Source organism: Lygodium microphyllum, chromosome 26 (genome assembly GCF_053477565.2).
Source record: "Lygodium microphyllum isolate KBCC chromosome 26, Lygodium_microphyllum_v1.1.10, whole genome shotgun sequence".
In the NCBI taxonomy this organism is placed as follows: domain Eukaryota; kingdom Viridiplantae; phylum Streptophyta; class Polypodiopsida; order Schizaeales; family Lygodiaceae; genus Lygodium; species Lygodium microphyllum.
The window spans coordinates 56,553,052-56,577,677 of NC_141160.1; the positions used below are offsets into that span (position 1 = coordinate 56,553,052).

Sequence of the window (24,626 nt, forward strand, 5' to 3'; positions counted from 1 at the left end):
AAACAGTCCTCTTGATGAGCCTGTTCTCTCTTATGAGAGTTCCCCTGACTCTTTGAGCTCCTTGGATGGTAAAATCCTTGGTATTGGCTAGAGGTGCTAGATATGGAAGTGATTATGTAGTGCATGTCTCTCATGTGGGAGATTATATGGTTGCAGTTACGTAGATACCACATGCATTGTTATGGCATTATTGCCTAGGCCATATGCACCACAAAGAGATGGAGATCTTGTCTCGTTTCAACTCATTGTTGCCTCCTATGTCACTTACAGATCATCTTGATGCTTGCCCTGATTGTAATCTTGGTCCTTGCAAAGCCCCCTTGGCTTATGGCAATCGTACGAGGCATGCTCCTCTAGATCTTGTCCATTGTGCAATATATGGACCTATGCCTTCCCACTCACTTGGCGGAGCATCATACTTTGTGACCTTTGTTGATCATGCTACCCACCGTGTTTGGGCTTTTCCCTTGGTGCAAATTTAGGATGTTGCAGTTATGCTTGACAGGTTTATGGATTCTGCTGGTAGCAGGCCTAGGTGCTTGCAGATGGATTATGAGAGTCATGCTCTCTCTTCCAGCTTTCAGACCTCTTGTCAACAATATGGCATTGATTTCTTGTGCCGACAGTATTATGGGATTGCTCATGGCATGTGCCTGACCTTATAGGTTGCTTCTATGCTCACCACAACTGGGTTGTCTTATGGCTTTTGGATTGAGGCCCTTATGACATCATTCTATTTGGTTAACAGGATGCCGAACTTGACCTTGGATGATATTACATCCCATGAGGCATGGAGTGGCATGTAGCCCTTCTATGATTATTTGAGGATGTTTAGTTGCTAGGCATTTGTATGTATGCCACATGAGCCTATGTCGTCACACAGATATCTTCTCCTTCGTTATGGAGATGGTTACTTTATGGCTTATAGGTTTTGGGATTTGAATGACTAGCAGGTTATACGCAGCCGTCTCTATCTTTTCTCTCCCTTCCTCTCTCTCTCATCTCTCTGTCTTTCTCCCTCTCCCTCTCTCTTCTTCCTTCTTTCTCTTCTCTTCTCTTTCTCTCTCTATCCTCTCACTCTTTGCTCTCTTCTCTTTCCCTCTTTACCATCTTTCTCTCTCTTCTTCCTCTATCCTCTCTCTCTGCTCTCTTCTCTTTCCCTCTTTACCATCTTTCTCTCTCTTCTCTCAATCCTCACTCTCTATTTTCTTTTTACTCTCTTTCTATCCTCTTTCTCCATTTCCTTCTATATACTATTTCTCTCCCCTCTCTTTTTTCTCTTCCTTTCTCTCTACCCTCTCCACTCTCTCTAGTATCCTCTTTCTCTCTCTTCTCTCTTCTCTTCTCCTAGCTCTCTTTTCTTTTGTCTCTCTCTTGTCCCTCTTTAATCTCTTTTCTCTATCCCCTCTCTCGCTTCTCTCTACTCTCTACTCACACACTCTCTTCCTCCCTCTCTTATCTTGATTCTACCTCTTCTCTCTCTTGTAAAAATTATATGGCACAATAGATAGAATCTCAGCAAGTAAAGAATACATATCAAGTATGAGAAGAATAGACATTGCTTTAAGTCCAAACAAATTGATACAAAGATGTATCTGTCCACCCATGTGCTTCCACTATGAAGCTTAGATGATAATGTAGACATATGATAGACAAATAGCTTAAGTCTCGCTAGAAAGACTTTGACTAGGTATGAAAGATAGATTGATGATGGCTTTGGAAGGGTCTTCCTTTTATAGGCTAGGAAGGCTGTCTAGTTGGCCTATCCAACCATATTATGAACCTTCCTTAGTTAGTCAAAGAATATTCTAGAGAATATTCTCTTTACCATTAGAATGGAGGATTGTGTATATCTAATCTCTCTCTCTTTTCTTCTTCTTCTTCTTCTTTTCTCTCTCTCTCTCTCTCTCTCTCTCTCCTTTGTCTCTTCTCTCTTTACCCTCTCACCTCTCTATCTTCTCTCATCTCTCTCTACCCTCTCTATATCTTTTCTATTTCTCTCTCCTCTCTTCACCTCTCTCTTTCTCTCTCTCTTCCTCTTTGTCTACCATAAATTTTAAAGAAAATCAAACCAAATATTTTAGCAAAGCAAGCAAATAACAAAGAAAGAAAGAAAAATATTATATCTAGAAAGCAGTATGATTCTATTTTTCTTTAGCATATGTTCGAATTTCCCTTTTTCTCCTTTGAAAATTTTGGAGTTCTACTAAAGAAAGCAAGATACACAAATAAAAGTAAAAAATTCAAGTTAAAAAGAGAAAATTTGGTGCACTTGCCTCGTTGAAATGATGCTGAAGAAATGAATAGAGAAGAATATGTTTCAAACTTTGGTAAATTTTACAAGTGTGAATACAACCGAAAATATATTTTTTAATTGCAAAGAGAAGTACATTGAAATTTTATTTTTTGAATTGCAATGGTATAAGCATCAAAATTTTATTTTGGTTATATCAACACCTATTCTAGTAAACATATTGATAGCGAAAATTTTTCATGATCCATCAAATTTTTTTATCATTATACCTTTTATCCCTTGTAGTGATTCTTTGCTCTATATACGAAACTATATGTTATAATGTTCGAGAGCATGAAATTGATTAACTAGTTCTTTTCCCCTTTTCATGATGATATCCTATATTCAATTGAGAGAGAGAGAGAGAGTGTGTGTGTGTGTGTGTGTGTACATGTGTTTATTTGGTGAGAAAGTGATAGAAAAAAAAAAACCCCACTCACCCTTCAAAAAATAACGATCTTTATTTCTTGAATACCAAACTCATTCTCCTAGCTTCAAAATCTTCAAGTTGGTTTGGAATTCCCAAGGCAAAGCTCTCCTTGTGCCACATAAGCTTCAAAACCTTCAAGTTGGTTTGGAATCCCCAAGGCAAGCTCTCAATAATATATGGAACGGAATTTCAAGCACTATGGAGCCTACTCATAGAAGAGGGAGCATTTCGTCTGTATGGGAACATAGATAAGCTATTCGGTCGTGTTCTACAGTTAGCATTTTTCGCAAAGAAATCAATCGTGTGGGAGTGAAAGTCTTTCTCGCCAATAAGGATAGCTGTTGTTAGGTGTTCCACTACCGGGTCCCGGCCCTCTTACCTCAGAAGCTATAAAAGTGCCAGCATCTCTCGAGTGATCTAATCTGCAGCTGCACATTCTCTATGGCTTCCCGCTTACCCTCCCTAGCGGCACTTGCACTAGTGACAGTCTTATGTCTCACTCCCATGGCGGCTCTATCCTTACGTGCTCTGCCCTTTAGCCCTGCTCCTCTCGTGCTCTCCTATCACAAAGGCCCCGTCTTGGCCGGCGACAAGCCCATCGCACTGAGGGTCACATTCTATGGAGACTTCTCGGCCTCGGAGAGAGAGACTCTCATTAACTTCCTCTCGTCCCTCACTCCGGCCATGGCTAGTCATGACCCATTATTATCACTGCAGCATTCCCTGCATAGATCCGTCAAGATCTCCGTCACGACTACACTTGGCCGGAAATATAAGATGGAGGAGGCCGGCACGAAGCCAAGCGCATCGACCCCCACGGTCTCCCAGTGGTGGTCTCTCACCAAGGCGTACACCGACTCCAGCGGCAATGGCGTCTCTCAGAACATCCTCTTGGAAGACTTGCATTATGATCATTATTCCAAAGGCAAGTTCCTCTCTGCCTCCGACGTAGCTTCTCTTGTGCAAACCCATGCCAATTCCTATCCTCCGGCGTCACATGATGATGATGATGATCTTAAGCTGCCCATTTATATCCTCTTCACAGCCTCTGATGTGTTTGTGCAAGGCTTTTGCATGCACACTTGTGGGCAACACTCTCACGTAACCCTCCTTGGAGACCCCAAGAGAAGAAGGAATGTAGTGCCCTTTGCTTGGGTGGGCAACCCTGGGTTGCAATGCCCGGGCCTTTGTTCCTGGCCCTTTGCCAAGGCCCCCATGGGCCCACCCATTGAGCCCTTAACCGCACCCAATGGCATTGCAGTGGATGGCATGACCATCACCTTGGCTAAGGTCCTTGTTGGAGCAACTACTAACCCCTATGGGAATGGCTACTACCAAGGGCACTCTTCCTTGGCAATTGAAGGAGGGAGTGTATGCATAGGTATGTTTGGTGAAGGAGCTTACCCTAGTTATCCTGGCCGCCTCTTGAAAGATTCTTTAACTGGAGCCATGTATAACATGGAAGGGGCGAATGGCAAAAAATTCTTGGTCCCTTGGATTTGGAACCCGGCCACTTTCTCTTGTGCAGGTCAACCGTAAGTCTAATAGCATATACATCCATAGCTTGCTTGTAATCATATATAGCATATTCCTACCCAAGCTCATCCTCCAAGTTTGTTGATATATGTAGACACTTTTCTCATAAACCATCGTAGGCATGGTCACGAGGAGACACATTCAACCTCCTTCATCTTTATCTCAAGACGAATGTTGGCATTGGATGCCTTTAGACTTTTCCAATTAGTATCTCTCATAGAGTAGTCCAAGTTAAGACTCAATACATATTACAATACTATTTACAAATTAAAGTATTGATAAATTGAAGATGCTATGTACATTGATGTCAAATACAACCAATGATAATGCAAATTGTGCTTCTTCTAACCTAGAGAATGCTTCTACTCTTTCAACCTTAATGAAACTTGGAATTGTAATTTAGGACCACCATCCAATTTTGGGTTTTAGGTATGTCAATGGCTTACTCCAAGTTTTTGCAACATCTAAAATGTGAATAATTTGAGGGAATTTCATACATATGTGAGAGTTCTATGACTTGCACACATAAGGTTATGTACAAACATATTCCCATGGTAATGCATTTTGATCAATGGGCTAAAGGAAATTACAATAAGTTTAGTGTTTATAGTATGATGGGAGTAAATTTTTCAAAAAATAAGCATGAAGATTGACATGTACATTTTGAAGAACATGTTTGATATTTCATGTTTATAAATTTGTTGATTTTTTAAATACAATTCAAAAATATATAATTTTTATCTTGAGATTGTTCTAAGCAATAAGAATTTACAATGGTCTACTTTAGATAGAAATTTCGAGCCCTAGCTTTAGAGGGGATTTTCATTTTTTCAACCAGCTTGTAAGCTAATAAGCTAGGGGGTTAAAAAGGTATCAATGCTACTTTGATTGTTTTCTTTTATAAAGTACAAGTACAAAAATATCAATTTCTTCTATAGATATTATCACCAAGTAATTGTTGGTACACAACTCAGTTGTCATGCCACATAAATTAAAGTATGAAGGCTAGATTTCAAATAGTCTATATTAAGTATAAACATACATTCAAAGATACATGCTTGGAGCTGTTTTTTTCACCTTGGGTGGTTGAATGACTAGGTTTGAAGCTTGGATGTCAAAGTTATATATATTAGAGAGAGTTCATCCAAATTTTTCCTAAAATGAGAATGCAAGAGTGTATTTGGTCATTTATACTAAAATTGAGGTCAATTTATACTTCTTTAAGAAATAGGTAAAGTGAGAGGAACAAGAGATTTTAGCTTGTCAAAGTTTTTGCTTGAGGGTTTTAGATCACTAAATGTACACACTTGAATTTGTGTCGTCTTACTATTGATATACTTCATAAACAAGTGTGACTATGTTAGTCGACTTAATTTTGAAATATTTCATGGCCCAAATAGAGCAACCAAGCTAGCTAATCATGGAATGCCATGTCTTGCAAGCCATTAGAGCCAAAAATGCTTTAAAAAGGCACTTTTGTTAATCAGTGGATTAAGGAAAGAACCAAAGAGATTTTGCCACGTGGATAAAAATACGGTATTCTTGTCTCGTCTCGCTTTTGAGATAGTAGAGTCCATTTTGTGGTTTTCCCTCCTATTTAGCCGAATTCTTCAAATCATAACAAGTTTTTTAGTCCCAAAGGCCCTATTAACTAATAAAAGTTGACAAAACATCTGACAAAGACATGATATTAAAGATAAGTTCATTTAGACCGTTTTGAAAATTGGGAGAATTTTTAAAGTTCTTCTTGGCGCTCGTAGCATTTTTAATTTGTCTCCTTGACGTTTTCCCTTAGATCCTTGACCTCTCTCTTTAGGTTTCTTTCTTTGCACATTGTTTGCATGCTCCTTGCCTTTTACATGGCATCCACAAGGCGTTCTTCTCATTCCATAAACTCTTGCACCATCTATAGCAAAAGCACAAAAGGAGAATGGGAGCCCAAAACATTTACTATAAATAATTGGATTACAATGCTACCATCTTGCAGTGCTCTCATCGAGTGAAAAGAACGAAACGGGAGGATATCAAATATCATTGGAAGAGGGCCAGAAAAGGAAGGCCCTGGTTTATCTTCTCTTTTCTTCAATCAAGACTTCTTTATGATTGGCATCAGCCAAATGTGTAAAGAACAAAAAAGAATCTACCAGTTCTTTCCAACCAGTTATTCCTTGAATGGACTGACTAGCATTAGTCAAATCATCTTTGGCTACTTTGGCGTGTGACTATGCCCTCAAGGCTGGTTTGCTTTAGTGCAACATGTTTACATGGCTAGAGATATGTACTTGGCTCCATGCGAATGTTTTTCTCAACAAGCACACTGTAAGTTTGAGTTGCAATATATATGTGAATATATTATTTTGTTTGAAGCAAATGCTAAATAGTGGATTATTGGTTGTGGATATCTTTCCATCGATAAGTTTTGAGTGGTAACCTATAAAGAGCCTCAGCAGGACATTCCATGCCATTCATAAAGATTAATTTGCAAACATTATTTATGTTGATCAAACCATAATTTTTTTAATGAAAGTAGAATTTTTGTGTATTATGCATAGTATGTGGTTCCCTCAAGAGCATTTGTGTATGGATACCTTGAAGATTTGTAGTTACCAAGTCTCTCATCTTTGGATTGGGAGATGCCCGAAGAAGCAACAATGGAGAGTTTTAAACTCAAAATTGCTCAAGATATTCAAAAGGCTATGACTCTTGGAAAAATCTCGAGAAGACTACACTTATCGTGGTTTTTACCCTTGCATGTTTTTGTAGCTTGCTTCAAAACAACATGTGTACAAAGGACAAAGGCTTCATGGCTAAACAGAAACTTTTCAAAGGAAGATTTGGATAAATTTTAGGTCTATCTTGGAAAGCCAAGGAATGTGACCACAAAGGTGACTTCATAAGGTACAATGTATGCCCTCAGTCATTGGGTTTATCCTATAATATATCTCCGCAATCCCTTTTCATAGGTTTTGATTACATAAGATATAAACTTAGAATGGGTGCCTGGGTTCCCTTAGATTCTGAGATTGATTGTAAGACATTGAAACTTACCGTGCAAGTTACTGCACAAGAAGTAAAGGAGGTGAATGTTACTTCAAAGTGGAGTCTTAAGGATGCAAGAGACACCTTGGAGTTTCTAGACAATGTTACTCCTAGATATAAGTTCAAGGTAAATGGTGCTATAATTGGAAAAAGTGTTGAGCGCTCTTGATCATGTATGAGTTGTTTTCCTCCTAGTGTTGTGACTTTCGGACCATGAATATGCATGCATAAATAATTTACATTTTTCTTTTGCTCACAGATATTGTTACCAGAAACATGGAATCATATGTACTTTTAAATATTATAAAGGAACTCTTGGTATAAACTTTGTAGTGATTCTATAAATAACAAATCATCTTTCTTGAACAAAATAATTTCATTATATAATGGATTACAAAATTGGAGTACAATTTACAAGAAACTCTTGGCATGAACTTTACAATTCTTTGTGATTCTATGAGCAAAAAATCATCTTACATGGGTAAGACCAAAACGAGATTTCATTAGACCATGGGTTAGAATATTGTATTACAAATATACAAGGGAAATTTACTGATGTACAAACAGAAAAATGGGCTATTCTTTAGCTTCTCTTTGATCTTAAACTTCTCTACCCTCAGACTGTTCTTTGGCTTCTCTTTGGTCTACAGCTTCTCCACCCTTAGGCTAAGCTTCTCTCTGATCTTCAACTTCTCTACCCTCAAGACTTTTCTCCTTCTTCTAAATAGTTGCTCCATGTTTATCACTTTCATTCATCATCACTAGTTTCCTCTTAATATATGTTTTCACTTTTCTTAGGTACTCTTTTCTCCTGGGGATTTAGAGGAGATGGATTAAATTTCAATCGAGAAATCTCAGGCATCCCCATCTTTTTAGACTCCTTCCTTTTCAACCTCGAGGACTTCTTCTTTTTGGTGGTTGTCCTTTTCTTTCCTTTGCCCTTTGTTGTTGCATGTTCCTTGGAAGTTTTAGATGGGAGAGGGGAGGCGGGGTCCACTGGAGTAATTGCCCTATCCAAAACTAGTTTGATACACCTCTCCCATATCCACCACATGTATGAATCAAAGTAGTCTCTCCACTGCAACAAAGTATGTAAGCTATTTGAATTAGAAAGATACTTTGAAAATAAAAATATAAGACATAGGAGACTTACATTCACCCCCTCTACATTCAATAACTATGAATCTATTGTCTTGGAAGCATTTGAAATCACTCTCCATCCACAACTATATATGCCATTTTGCAATGGGACCTCTTGAAGGAGAAACTTGAAAGGCCTTTGAGGCACTACAAGATACAGGCCTCATCTATCGACGTTCAAAGTGATGAAAATGTTCACAAAAAAAAAAAATTGCGCTTATCATCGCTAAACATGTCGATATTAGCGACACCTTTGCGATACAAATAGTGATGCCAATAGAGACGATTTGCGATGCAAACTGCGAAGATAATAGCAACACGTGCAGGTAAATTTGCGATGCTAATAGCGATGGTTACAGAGAAAAAAAATTTGTGGCAGGGCCACATGTTGCACTATGTGCTATATTTTGGCCATACAAAAAGGTTACAATAAAGTGTACAATGGTCATCAAAATGAAGGCAAAGTGTAATTGAATTCACAAGACTAATATATAAAATAAATACTATCGCTAAATGAAAGTGCTCATGGAATCATGGCAATATACAAAGGATGATAATAACATAGTGCATAGAAAATATCTACATAGATCACATGACTAAAAAAGAAGAGGATGTGCGCTCCACGGATCCAAGCATGAGCTATAGATCCTCGCTATCTGAAAGCTCATCCTACTGTGCAAAGGAGCATCGAACCGACTTTGCAAAAAACGAAACAACTACACATCAATCCACCATATAATAATGCATTTAAATTAAATTTAGTAACTACTAACAAGAAAGATGAGTGACTTATTGGGCCGTTACGTACATGCAATCTATTGATCAATGTAGTGAGATCATGTCTCTTTGTATATCGAGTCTCTAGGCCGATGGGATCGTGGTTTGTAATGGATTGCTGCAAAGAAAACAAAAAATAACTGTTAGAAACATGATTGTCAGTACAAGCGATATTGTAAAGAAATAATTGAGAAGAACAAAATGAAAACTTGCAAAGTCCTCTAGATAAGACTTGTGGCTGCCACTCCCAAGTGATGGACCACTCCTGCCTCCAGCCGTGCCCTCGCTGCTTCATGCTACTGTCTCCAACGTCCTGGAGAATCTATAGCCTCCTCCTTGAGTCGACACTAGTTATTTGCATCTAGCCACTCGGGCATTGAGGCCCCACTCTTAAGTGCCTTGTGTGCATCTGATTGTCTGTGTGACATGTACGCATGCATGCACTCCATCATCCAGCTTGTGGAAAATCTATTTGTTGTGGTGGGTACCGGAAACTTCTCATGCAAGGGTGCTACTATGTAGTCCTTACACCCCTCCAGTATGTTCTTCCAATGATCCAAGACGTTGTGTTGAAAAACTTGTTGGCACAACTTTCTCATACGAGTCATCACCCTCCTCCCCTCATCATTCATGATGACGGTTCCTATCCTATCATCTACAAGGTATCCATACCCCTCTAGGATATGTCTAAGATATGTCCTCTCCCACTTGTGACTCTGCTCCTAAGCATATCCAGGTTTGGTGTACCCAAGGGGTGGTATCTCTCAGAGTAGCACCCATAGGGGTGCCACCTACGGCAGACAGTTGAGCAAAAAGGTACGAGAGCCAAGAGTAACACATGTATCTCGAGCCGACCATGGGGTAACCGCATCCATGTCTACGTAGTATCCCCCAAAACCACTCCCTCAGTCTTCGGCCCAAGTCTGGATTATTGACCTCGTCTACTAGTGGAAATCAAAGCATCAAAGCATGCTGAAGTAGATCTAACAAAACGACTTAATGGTGTCCGAGATAGCTCCTAGTCTGCCATATCTCTAAATCGAGCGATGTGATTTGGAGACATACATGTAAATATCTCCTATAGGTCCTCGTCGCTCATCCCTTGACTCATCATGCTATCCAAATATCCACAAAGGTTACTTACATGGACAAACATTGACGTTAGCATAATCAATATAAAGATTCAAGCAAAGCATGGTAATATAACTCTAAAAAAATTATCTTACTTAAAATGCATATTCTAGAGTACCCTTATAAGTGATTCATCAACGAATTGAGTAGGTGGATGCTCCAAGTATGACGTAACCTATGGTCTCATGCCAATCTCTTGACACAACTCCACATGCACTGGAAGGTCGATAGAAAGGTCACCACAAAAGGATGAGTCCACCTTGTTCTCAAAGAATTCTTGGCCTCTTGTCTTTCCATCATTGTTACCCGATTTTTCCTCCTCGACATGCTCCAGGCTTTGGGTGGCCTCCACCCCTTGCAATATCGATCCCTCTATTTGTATATTGTCCTCATCTATGCTAGGAGCATTGCTTTCATTATATACTCTTGCACTTTGGGGAGTTTAAAGTACAACATACCACCATCGAGGTTGTTGGAGATTTGGATAGAAAATTACATGTTCAAAATCCCATACAATAGAGATTTAACATTTGTGACATATACCATGTCCTTGTTCACAATAGGCCGGCAATACAAATGTGTTCCGCAGATCCATCCATCCTTTTTTAGAATCTATTTCGAGAAATCTAGATGGACCTCATCGAACAATTACCCTGACTCCTTCCAGTACCACTTTGAGCCACTACACACATCGAATAGGATCATGGAGAAGCTACGATAATCCATCGTGATAATACTTTGCAAGTTCCCAAAATACTCCATCTCATCTATAACGGTGTTTGGATCCATGGCTCACTATCGGCTCTCTTGCTCGAACTTTGCCATGATACCACAATCCATTGTGGAGTGCATTTTGTCGATACGCTCCACACAAAAATGTCATTCACTCAACCATGTTGCATTATATATTTTGTACTTTACATTGAAACGGTTAATTAGTTGTCACATATAAAATCTAGATATGACAACTTATAAAACATGTGGTCACCTTTGGACTACATCCCCTCAAGAATTTCCACTTCTCAATTGAGATCACGACATATCTTCCATGCCCTATGGATATCAAATTGGTCAATGGCATGTATTATATGGCATGTACTACGTCAAAATTCGGATTGCGCTTCTTTCCGATCTTTCTTGAATTGCTCGTACCTAGCGAGCCACATCTCCATGGAGGAATGGTGTAACATATAAAAATGATTCATTTTCTCCTCCATTGCAGTATCCATCCTTTTTTTTATCCCATTTCTAACCACACATCTCCGATCAGTCTATCATCATCCTTCAACAACCATAGCCTACTCTTGTTTGAATCCACCGTTGGTAACCAGTGCGAAATATGCACTAATAGCTCAAACACCAACCAACCTTCAGCCATGCTACCTTTTGGCTAAGCTCATTGTTGCACAAAGTCTTTCAGGGTTTTCATGAAGCACTCAAACAAGAACATCCATTACGTATGGACAGATCCAATAATTTCCACTTCATCTACAAGATGCACTAAGAGGTGAGTTTGTATCATGAGTATACTAGTGGGTTGGTACTTCTCAAAGAGATAGACCATCTCCACTGCTCCCTACCTTGCGGATTCAATAGAGGATGTCTTGATCTCCTTTTGTGAGATCCATAGCACTAAATTTGACAACCTGTAAATCACCCCACGTATTTCTGGAGTAAGGCATCATGTGATCGCAATCAGAATACAAACTACCACAAATGAAGAAGCATAACGAACAATCAATACACTCCAAATAGCAAAATACGCAAGCCACTTACAGTCTATTCATAGTATAAACTTGACATATCTTACGCCAATCCTGGGATTTTAGCATTGATAATTGGTCGTCTTTCGAAAACGTAGATCTGAGAGAATGCATCATACCTGGGGATAGAACTGATAATTTGCTTCACAAAGTGCTCTTCTTTAGTGGACAAAACCCAATGAGCCCAAGGTAGTTGCAAGCGACCATCAGCACTCAAAGCATCTCCATCTTGCCTACCTCCTTCAAATCCATTCATGCCCCTATAGTGTCTCTCTTTCCTGTGATGTGGTTCCATAGAAATTTGCCCCACTTCCTTCAAAATATGCATGGGATCCAACAAGTGGTTGATCTATAACTGGGTCCTCATAGAAAATTGAGAACCGTCGCATTACATTTGGATGCGACTCTCTGTAGACCATTTTCAGATCGTACCAGCTTTGGACATTCATTCGTGCTAGAGGTTTTCCAAGAAAACCTTCCCTCAGTTCATGACCCTTCGATAAGAAAGAAGTGTGTTCTTGATATACCATCTTCTTTATGGTTCATGACATTCAAGAGTCTAATTGTGGCCCACACAATGGACATGAATAATAACTTGAGGTAACCAGACATGTCCCAACACCTCTATCCTGTGAATACAAACTTAAACAAGCTATGATAGATATTACCAACAAGAATGTAAGCCTATTTACATGAGCACTCCCTGATCCTTAAAAATCATGCATGATCCACATGAGAATGGCTCGTATATTGGCGGACCGTCGACCATCATGCTTGCTCATATCTTCCACGATGACCCCCTCCTCCAACAAAATCTTAAACTCATCAACTAATGGACAGAGATAGATGTTCATATTCTTGACTTTGAAGCGGCTAGAAACAAGCAATCTAAGGACTAGGTGTCCTTTCTTTGTAGAAAGCCATGGTGGGAGGTTGTAGTTAACAAGAACTACATGCCACACACTGTAAGAAGTTGAGCAGAGACCAAGTGGGTTCATGCCATCCATAGCAAGACTGAGCCGAAGATTCCTTGGCTCTCATGCAAAGCCTAGAAAGGTAGAGTCAATGTAGCTCTATGCGTGTGAATCTGGTGATATTCATTGGACTCCATTTGTTTGTCAAGCTCGCCATACCTGACGTATGAAACATATGATGTATACGAGGGATAAGTGGAAAGTATCTAAGAACTTTCTGAGGGATGGTTTTCCCTTGCAAGTCCTATCGATACCTATGAGCACCACACTTTGGACATGTCTCCATAGTCTTGTATTCTCCTCGAAACAACATGCAATTGTTGACACATGCATGGATGCTGTTGTTGTCTATGCCAAGCTTTTGTAGAATATGTCGCGCATCATCACAAGACTCAAGCATGGTATTTACAAGTGGTAATACATGATACTTTAGAAACCTGAAAAGAAATCATAAAACACCTTGAAAAAATATAAATTTTTATTATAATGGTGCCGAAAAGAAATAAAAAAAGTGTACATAGAAGGTACTTAAACAACTCGGTCACACTTGCATCACTCCACCCTTATTTTGCTTGCACACTTAGGAGTGCAAGCAGTGTCTTCAGGGTGAGATACTCGGCACCCATCATATAATGGTATGGATGCTTCCTCTCTAAGAAGATCAGATGTCTCGGCATCCTTGGGCATCAATGCATCGATCATTGCCTCCATCTCAGGCTCCAAGATTGTAGGAACCTCTGAAAGGCTACCTGTTGTCTCCTCTGGTATTGATGTTATAGATTGGGTAGTACCTTCCAAGTGGTGGATTGCCTCATGCACTCCATCTATCGGACGCTCACAAACTCTTCTAATTGGCCATAATAGGTGCACTCCTCCTTGGGATGAGAGGTCACCTCCCTGTAATAAATTTTACGGCCACATCCAATGTTTTTGTATATGATATTTAATTAGTTTGCGAATAGAATGCATGATTGATATACACTTTTCTTACCATTTGCTCAAAGTTTGAGATTGCCTGATCAATTATCTCCAATTGAAACTCACCAAAGCGTCGTACATGTTCTATAGACAATCGACGTTTTCGTCTAATTACCAGCTTGCATTGAGAGCAAGGACACAGGATATGCTAATTAAGATACGTCTCGTGATCTTGAACATCACGATCTTCATTGTTTTCCATTTGGTCTATGTTACGATAAACAATTTGTTTTTGTTCTTAGTCTCTTTTTCTTTCTTATATTGTTTGAGAATGGATTTCTTCTCTTATAACTCAACAAAATTAACGTCAACTAAAGTCTTGGTTTTCTCCCCCTTTATTTGCACCTTTCTTTGCGCTCTTCATTTTATGTTCTTTCCCCTTTCCCTTTCATGTTTTCTTTGTCTTTCATGTTTATTCTCTCTTTTTCGTTCTCTCTTCCTCTTTCTTTCTTCTTCTCCCTCTCTTATTCTCTCTCTCTCTCTCTCTCTCTCTCTCTCTCTCTCTCTCTCTCTCTCTCTCTCTCTCTATGTCGCCCATCTCTTTGTTTCTCTCCACCCCCTTACGGGCGGGCCTACAATATGTAAAGTCTAATATGCTATGCATGGAGCAAGGGACTAGCTACTCTACGTCGGAGTGTTCCCCGTCCCGTGGTATTGCACCAGAACTTGCCACCTCTTTTCCTTTGTGTGGTACTCAATATGCAGAGTGTAGGAGGAGGTAGCACAAAGCATGTCAAGAAAATCATCCATTCACCTCTAAGTACAATCTCTCTTTTTTTCTTTATTGGGGATCTAGAGACACAGGCCTTCCGCATCTTCCCAAAGCATTGAACACACCCAAGGTGCATCTTTAACAAAACCTCTCTCTCTCTCTCTCTTCTACTACTACTACTACTACTACTACTACTACTACTACTACTACTACTACTACTACTACTACTACTACTACTACTACTACTACTACTACTACTACTACTACTACTACTACTACTACTACTACTACTACTACTACTACTACTACTACTACTACTACTACTACTACTACTACTACTACTACTACTACTACTACTACTACTACTACTACTACTACTACTACTACTATTACTACTACTACTACAGCCACCATCCCACCTTTCATATATTGCTCACATAATTCAGAACATGAGAGTATAGCAGATGTGACGACCGTTTCTCTCTTCCACTTCCTTTCTTCTTGTCCCTCTCCTCTTATTTCCTATATTTCTTTCTCTCTCTCTCTTTCTTTGTTGCCCCTCTCTTTGTTTCTCTCCACCCCCTTATGTTTTCTCACTCATTCTTCTATCTCCCTCTCTCTCTCTCTCTCTCCCTCCCTCCCTCCCTCTCTCTCCCTCCCTCTCTCTCTCTCCCTCCCTCCCTCTCCCTCTCTCTCTTTTCCCATTTCTTTGTTATCTTTCATGTTTACTCTCTCTCTCTCTCTCTCTCTCTCTCTCTCTCTCTCTCTCTCTCGTTCTCTCTTTCTTTTTCTTTCTTCTTCTCCCTATCTAGTTTTCTATCGTTTTCCCTCAATGCACCACATTCTCCACCCTCTCTCATTTCTTATCTCATTTCCCCTCTTTCTCCCTCAATGCATATCATTGTCAAAAAAAACCAAACAAGAAAATAATAAATTAAAGAATAATAATAAGCCCTCTCTTTGTTTTTCTCTATCCCCTCGTGTTTTCTCATTCATTCTCCTCTCTCCCTCCCTCTCTCTCTCTCTCTCTCTCTCTCTCTCTCTATTTCTCTCTTTCTTTATTATGTTTCATGCTCTCTCTCCCTCTCTCTCTCTCTCTCTTTCTTTCTTCCTTTTTCTTTCTTTTTCTCCCTCTCTCATTTCCTCTCTTTCTCCCTCAATTCATATCATTGTAAAGAAAAACAAACAAAGAAAGAAGAAATTAAGGAACAAGAACAAACCCTCTCTTTGTTTCTCTTTACCCCCTCATGTTTTCTCATCATTCTCCTCTCTCTCTCCCTCTCTCCCTCTCTTTCTCTCTTTCTTTATTATGTTTCATGTTCTCTCTCTCTCTCTCTCTCTCTCTCTCTCTCGTTCTTTCTTCCTTTTTATTTCTTCTTCTCCTTCTCTCATTTCTCTCTTTCTCCCTCAATGCACCTCATTCTCAACAAAAACAAACAAAAGAAAAGGAGAAAGAACAAGAACAAACCAAGAGGGAGCAATGGACTCACCGCAAAGGCTCGAGGATGGATTCTTTGTCTCCTCTTCACCCTTCCTACACTTCCTCCTCTTCTTTGTGAAACGGTGGCAGCGGCGGTGAGAAGCTCTCCTTCTCTCTCTTTCTCTCCCTCTCCCTCCCAAACGCACGATCTATTTCACTCTCTCTTTTGCTCTCTGCGACAAGAAACCATGCTCGATTATTGGCCCATTATTTTTTTGTGAATATCGTTGCTATTTTCACCGCTAATATGCGTCGGAACTGCTCGTTCCTATTTCCCTATATCCTTGTAGTGAGAATCAGTAATGTTTTCAAAGTTGGTGTCCAAGTGGGTAGTAACAAGTTTAGCAGCATTGTAAATATTAACTTATTAGCAAATAGCATAAACTTTAACCAATAAAAGTCAAAATAAAGAGTGTCCATTGACAATACATCTTTGATTGGTCATGAATTCTTGAAAGAGAATGCATAAAGATAACCTCTCTTGCAAGAATGTCAATATAGATTAGGCTCCAGTGCTCTCTGTGAGAACCAAAGCACTAGTGAGAAAAAACCCTAAAGACAAATCATCAAGAGATAGAATGTTGAAGGGATGTACCTTTCAACATATGGAGAAAATATATGATGGTTTGTGACACTATCAAAGTGCTTTTCTTTTTGTAATATTTGAACTAGATTTTGAAAATAAACCCATAGAAAGAAGTGGATCAACAACAAATATACTCTTAGGAATATCATTGCTAAGAGAAGCAATATATGACCTGTATACAAACAAAGAGAAGCAAAATACCTTACCTCTCAAACAGCATAAAACTATTGAATATGTTAGTTGACAATCCTTTTTCTCGAATAGGGCCTTATCTTCAGGAGATATGTTGATGTATTCTTCTTTTTCAGGATTAATAGAAACATTTATGACCATTTGGCCGTACACTTTGCCCATCTTCTCGTAGTTCACATGGCCAAGAGACTCTATCTTTGCGTGCCAGATCACATCTTCATTCTCTATTATCTCTTTCCTCTTCTCCTCCAAAGACAGCCTCTCGCTCACTTGCAACCCTTGTAGGATACAAGTGAGTAACATCCTCAACCTTGTGTGCCAGTGGCTCCTTCCGTTTTCTAGACACCTTGGGTGAAATATTGAGAATTTGAAATCCCTCTTGATCAGTAGTTGGTAGAGGCTTCAAAACTTTGTCAAACCTATACCTAAATCTACTAACCATACTAAAGTCCTTATTCATCAATGTGCATGAGCAGCTACAATGTATGCATCATTCAAAAAATCAATTAAAAAATCCTATGTTGCCTCCTATAAGCAAAGTAGGGGAGACAACTGTCATTTCTTATTAAGGCCCTCCATGGAAGCAACTAAAGACAACCTGTCAGATCTCTTCTTGACCACTCTAAAAAAAGGAGCCTCAGGAATGAGACAACCAGTGATCTTTTGAGCTTTCTTGATCTCTTTAAAACATTCCTGCATCATGTAGAACCATTTAGATTCTCTATTTCTCCTAAAAGGGATTTCCTAGGCAGGATTAAGAAGGGAACTTGAAGGTTGAACCTCACCAATAGAGTTGACTTGAAGTTCTCTGAGGATTCACCTTCACCTCCAACACCAGCAGGGGTAGTAGGGCAAACAATATCTTCACGTGTCTCCTCGACCATTTTCTCTTCACCTTCCCTCAAATAAACCCTCCTTGTAGTTTGCTTTGTCCTAGCCATCATTTATGTGGGCTAAGGGTCAAGAGTACCTAGAATAGATTTGACAATATGACACAATGAGATGAGGCTGCTAATATCTAACTAACACTATCGCACCATATTGAAAAATGCTAGAACAACAAGAAACACCAATGTTAAAGAGAAACAACACCATTGGGATGCAAGAGTAAGGATAGTTTAGATTGAAACCTCCTAACGACATGATAAGATCACATTGCTAATGAAGAAATAGCACAATCGCTCCGTATCAAAAAGAAGCTAATACAGCATGATGTAAGCCTCCTCATGCAGAAATCCCACAATCGTGTCGTATAAGAAGAAGTACATATACCACACAATAGGAGGAACGATAAGAACTCTATTGTGCATCAATCGCATCATATGTGCACTTGTTGAGTGGTATCAAATACTGTGTGAGTGGTTGTGCTGGAGGATTTTGCGAGACTAGTATTCGCACTGTATAAGTCTCTATAGGAGAGAGGTCAAAAATTGTGAGTGTGTCACCAAACTTCCGACATGAATGACAGATAGAATCTATATGAGGGTCAAAGGACGTACCACAAGGAAGGCGGAAAGTGTGAAATGGTCTTCGCGCAAAATGGGGCCCCTTATATACGTGTGGGAGTTTTTGGACACATGTCATTTTTGTATTCATTCTCTAGTTAGGGTTTCCCAAGGGTTTGAGACTATTCCACACGACCTATATAATGAATCGAGCTCTCACTTTGCACTGTTTTCGTTATTTTCTACCATCGTTGTCTGACCTCCCCTCCCGTCTTCTCCCATTGTCCTCGTTGCAATATTCGCCTCCCTTTTACATCATATTCCTACCATCATCGTCCTCTCCCATCACCTCTTCTTGTCCACCTGGTCTTCTCCATCAACATTGTTGTCCTTTGACCTATTCATGCTCCTTTGTGCTTATGTGTAGTAGCTTATAATACAGTTAGATAGCATGGTCCTGTGTCTTTTTGCATGTGACGAACATGTAATTTTGAGGTTGGTTTGATACTGTGTGATAGGAATACATCTCAGGTCCTACCAATATCTATTCACGTTGTATCAGCTCCTTAATTATGCTACTTCAAAATGTCAAGTGAGAACCCACCCATGTCACCCTCCATAGTTAGGAAAGGTAAAAAAAAAGCTTAAATCCACATTGTCTAGGGGGTTACTTGCCTCAGAAGTTTCAGCAGGATCTCATGTGTTAGTGACAATTGTTGTGACTACAAAGAAGGCTTCAAAAAAGGGAAAATCTTCTGTGAGGACCCCATGCCTCACTCAGATTACAGAGGTCAGAGCCATAGAGAGACTTCTGGATTTTCTTACTGAAAACATTATTGACTTGTCATTCTTTGCAATAGCTAGGAAGATTTTCAATCTAGAGTGGGATCTTGATCAAGTTGTGAACTACTCAAAGGAATTTTGCAAGGAAGAATTTGCAAATTTTGAAGAGTTGGCATATCCTATTGTGTCAAGAATCGCATGGTGGGGGACTTTGCTTGAGCTGCTGTGCCAAACACACACTATATACACAAGAGGAAGCTCACTCAAGAGCAGAAGAAGAGAGATGGAGTCCAAAATGTTTTCTCTTGGTGATTTTTCTTCTTCTTTCACACACTATACAATGTACACAAAGTATAGATAGGATACAACATAAAGGAAAGCAGCCTTCTAAGTCAAACAATGCATAACTGACTACACTAATCGACTGGCGCTATATCTTTGCCAGCTGTAACAAACTAAATATAATAAGTGATAAGTCAGTGGCCATGTGAGTGTCATAATGATCACCAACGTACTAAGTGTAGACGTGTGGACCCATCTAGCCAGGCGGTCCATCATCGATGTCCGCATGTGTTGAGCTTGCCATCTCAACATATTGTTCAGTTGGACTCCAAGGATTATGTTCACACTCCTATTGGGAGGTCAACCACATTGAGAAGTCTTCCTTCACCAAGAAATGTGGTTATCATTCTCTTGATAGATTCTATACATCTGAGTTATGCTCTTTACATTAAAAAAATGCAAGATTATGCTCAAGTCTACTGCATTTATTGTGTTTGCTCCGGTGAAGTTCCCCATCAAATTTTATGAAAAGCTTAAGGAAACCTCAAAATTGTCAAACTGTTGTCTTCTTAAAGAGTTAGCAGATGATGTGGATGTTGAGGAGCAAGTAGACCCATAGATGGAAGCATCAATTGCAAAAAACCTAGACATTGCTCAATTAAAGTAGAGATAGTAATTGAAGAGAGCAATGCAGAGGTTGATGAAGTATTTAATGCCCCTTCCAACCTCATTGTTCCATCCTTGCCAACTTGTCCAATTAAAGACAAAGAGTACATATTATTACCTGATCTACAAATCCGTTTCAATTTGAGGGAGGATTATTGCTTGGCAGGTATTGGAGAGGCATCTACAGATACAGAAGGCATCATTGGATGTTGAGAATGAATCCAAGGAGGACTTACTAAAACTAGATACTCAAGTGCTAGATGATGAGTTTATAGATACATCAGATGCATTTTCCCTATGTTTAACCAATGTAAGAGATGTTGAGAGAGAGTTACATATTGTTGACAATGAGTTTGACCAATTTCAAGAGAAGCTTGAAATCTCCAATTTTGGAAGGGAGGAGTCAAAATATGTTAAGGAACTCGAGGATATCAAGGAGACATCAATTAGTTTATGGAATCCAAGTAAAATTGAGAGTGACGAAAATCAAACGGTAATTCTTTCTTTTGTTTTTGTGAAACCACATACATATTTTCATTTTTTTCATTATGACTTCTGGTTTTATGGTTGGAGATTGCAGATGAGGATAATTTCTTGGGAAGAGGCAAATGATCAAGAATTGGTGGTAGTTCCCTAAAGGATGTTGCACATGGGGATTACATATCAAGGATTGATCCCAATGTTCTATTAGTTTTGCATAGAACTTCCTCGAAGGAGGCCTCATGGTGGCCAATTGTTTGTGTCAAAGCACTTACAAGGCTTCTTGGGTACTCAAGTTTGCAGTACAATGTGCACAAAATCATGTTCGTAAAAAATACAATAGCCATCCGAATATTTGGTTATGGTCCTCACTTCTCTATCTCCAAGGCTGGATACTTCTGAGGGCTGAAATGATGAACGGGTTGCCTCTTACCCATCCAACCTCCAATCCTCACTAAGAGAACTAAAGAGGGGCACCACCTAGCCAAAGGGAGGATGGGCTAGGACATCCCTTTTCTCAAAGAGAATCAAGAGAACCAAGACACAAATTTACAAGAGAGAATATATGTGCTAGACACCATATTGGAATATAAGAGAGAGAGATGAGAAGAGAGGGAGATAATAGGAGAAGAGGTAGAAGAAGCTTGCCATTATGCTACATGGAATGAGAAGATGAGAAGAGAGGGAGATAATAGGAGAAGAGGTAGAGGAAGCTTGCCATTATGCTATATAATAAAAGAACTCACTCATAGCTTACCTCAAAGAGATGAGGATATTCTAGAGTGCTCTCATGGACTTGTCATTGTCCTTCCTCCCCCTTCATTCTCCATGGGCTCTTTATATAGCCTCCATGAGGGATTAGATTAATCTAATCTTCTTGATTAACATAATCCTAGATGATGTATGGCATCTTTGAAAATATGGAGAGTAGTGGATGGGACAAGTCCCCACCTTGGTCATCATGCAAGAAGCCAAGGGTGGTGGTAGACAAAATAGAGAAATGGAGCTAGATTACAAGAGGTGGGTGCCCAAAGCACATTATTATAATATATTTACAAGAATGATAGAGTGGAAAGTTGGTGTGGTGAAAGAGAGAAGAAAATTGCATGTAGCCAGCAGTCTGCGCCTTCGTAACTTCAAATCCGTGAGGAATTTGAAAAAACTTTCTTCTGCAACTTTGTCGAAACCGATCGAGCTTCGCGGGAATTTTCTTGAAATTCGCTTTTTCTTGGGAGTTATTGAGATTATAAAAAACGGCTTCTAAAAGCTGCTTTGACTTTAGTCCCCCATATGTATATAAATACATATAAGCATGTGATAAAAGGGGTCCATGCTTGTAAGCTTTTGTGCAAGATCCAAATGACACCATGATGTGGATATTGACTTGTGTGCTAGGGTGAGGTGTCCTCTAATGATGGTGATAGATTCCAAATCTTAGTGATGCAGACGGAGCCCATGTGTAGTTGGAGGCTAGTCCTTTGAAAAATCTATGCACTCACTCAACTCCTAGATGTAATCCATTTTCATCTTCACTAAGATAACCATCCCTTTTACCCTTTACATTGACATGCCTTCTAAGAACTTGTTCCCCCCATTTGCTAGAGTTATCATAATCGAGAAGCAATGTAGCATACCTAGTGTTTGAAGAGTAAACCCAAAGTGATATGGTAAGCTCTTGATAGGGGCTTTGGCCAAATTTTGTGGTAATAATCCAGGTTGTAAAAAACCCGGATCACTTCCTAGCATTCTCATCTTATGCGTTAGCAGTAAATAAAACAAATATCAAGTCCATAGCTGGATACAAGAGAATAGAGTTTTTACTTTATAGAGGAAAAATTCCTGAGGAGGATGAGGATGTAAAGGCTCTTAAAAGCTAGCCATGTATAAATTATTTTGAAAATAGTATGGGTGCTCTAGATTCCATCGCAATATGTTGTGTTCTTTAGTCTTTGAAGTTGTCTTCAAAAAAACCAATTGAATAATTCCTCAAGGGAATTGGTTTTAATCACTCCTCCTTTATGTGTATTGCTCCAAAAGGAACATGTACATGCTTGGTAGTGAGATTTACCTTGGCTACTGTAAGTTGCTAGGGGTCCTTGCTCTTCCACAAAATAAGGCCCGTATACAAATAGAATATGCTATGACAACCCATAAAAGTAAAAATCAGTTTGAATCATTAAACCTTGTTTTCAAAGTACAAAGACTCAAATTTATGTCTATCTTACCAAGTAGAAAGTAATATCCTTTTCTCCCCAAGCTTCTTTGATTGCTTGAACAAGATTTACAATTGAACGTTTGTACTCTTTTGAATAATTGGATGTTATATTTTGTTCCCTAAGTACTTTTAAAAATATATCAAGATGTCTCCAAATTACCTCCATTCGTAGGAATGCCACTTGTGGTGTACTAGCCACATCTGTTGTTATGATTGCACACAACTCTCTCTAGCACTCCCACAATGTACTCATTTGTTTACCTATACGATTTCCTAGAAATCGTCTAGCTTTTGCACCCCCCTAGAGATGCCTGCTAAGACATCTCTTATTTTCCCTACGACGGCTATTGGATCCTTTCTCAGGTGAATTTGACCTCCATGAAAACCCATTTTTGAGAGCAAAGCCTCACATTTATCAATGCAGTCATCTAACAAAGATACCTCGTTTTATTGAATATGCAATGTCAAGATGCAACCTAAGAAACTTGTCAATTATTCTAATCTCAACGTGCAATGTACAAATATGAACGTTCCTTAAAGAGATTTAAAGAATATGATCCCATAAGCCATCCACATTTTTTAACTTGTTCAAATCTATGGAGTTCCTTGTTTGGACTCTTCTTGCTCGCCCCGCAAAGTACTCCATTCTTGGGATCCCAAACTCTCCATGCAATAAATACAAGGCTATTTTGAATTGGCCCCATTACTTACTCCAAGCATACATTTGATAGTTTTCAAGTTAGAACTCATATGCCACTCAACATTAAGACTACCAACACCATCAACTATTAACATTTCTCATTCACTTTGAGACTTTATAATATCAGGAATACCTATATGAGAGAACAACCATTTTAGGATTTCATGACTTTCAATTGGTACTTGGGCCACATCAATCCACCAAAGTTCCATTTCAAATTGTATCTTAAATTTTTGTTCTTGTCCCCTACCATTGCTATAATCCAATGCCCTGTTTATGATACAAGTGTTGACTATTTCTATCTTTTGTCCCTTTTGAATCTGTGCTTCATCCAATTTTAGTGAAAACTTCAAAATACCATCACATTCTTGAATAGTATATTTATACATATGGACCATCACAATTTGGACTCTTTTAAGATCAATCCAAAAATTATTAAATGTGTTGTATCTAAAAAAACCCTTTGTTTCATGCTTTTCATAGGGTATAGATTCTACTACATGAATATACTCCCCAAAGAAATCTGGAATCCTACGATTCATGGCTGTCTTAGCAATTGAAATTGCAAACATACACTTATCCTATGACATTTAAGGTTTGTAAACCACAATCTTGAGAGAGCACGATAACCTTTATCGCTAATACCCATATTGTCACATGTCTCCACTATTTCATTTGGTTTGACTGTTCCTTTCAAATCTTTCACTAACTCTTTCAGAGTCTCACTTCTCAAGTCTACATTTTCATGTGATTTTAGAATCCTAAAAATGTCATTCTTTGTCATGGTTTCTTTAATAAGCTTAATTCTCTCATCATTCTCTCGAATATTAATGCCTGAAATATTAGAGACATATCTCTTTGCAAGATTTAGTCTCCTATTTTTCACTCGACTACACAAGCCCATTTTATTTTTTAGCAATCTTTTTCTCTCTCTAAATCCTATTGGAGTTTCCTTCAAGCATAGTAATTTTTCTTGCAATGACTTGTTAGAATTTTCTAAAACATCATTCTTGTTCATCAGCTC

General features: G+C 39.0%; 1 protein-coding gene across 1 annotated transcript; it reads left to right on the top strand.

The window, feature by feature from the left end:
• Window positions 1-3,159: 3,159 nt before the first annotated feature.
• LOC148013302 (protein PHOSPHATE-INDUCED 1-like) lies at window positions 3,160-4,603 on the top strand. The gene has a single exon (XM_087668078.1). The coding sequence runs from the start codon at window positions 3,165-3,167 to the stop codon at window positions 4,260-4,262; it is 1,098 nt and encodes a 365-aa protein (XP_087524204.1). The 5' UTR covers window positions 3,160-3,164; the 3' UTR covers window positions 4,263-4,603.
• The last annotated feature ends 20,023 nt before the right edge of the window (window positions 4,604-24,626 follow it).

Bases quoted from the DNA above. Each gene is read 5' to 3' on its own strand.
- LOC148013302 (XM_087668078.1), top strand. From the start codon at position 3,165: ATGGCTTCCCGCTTACCCTCCCTAGCGGCACTTGCACTAGTGACAGTC.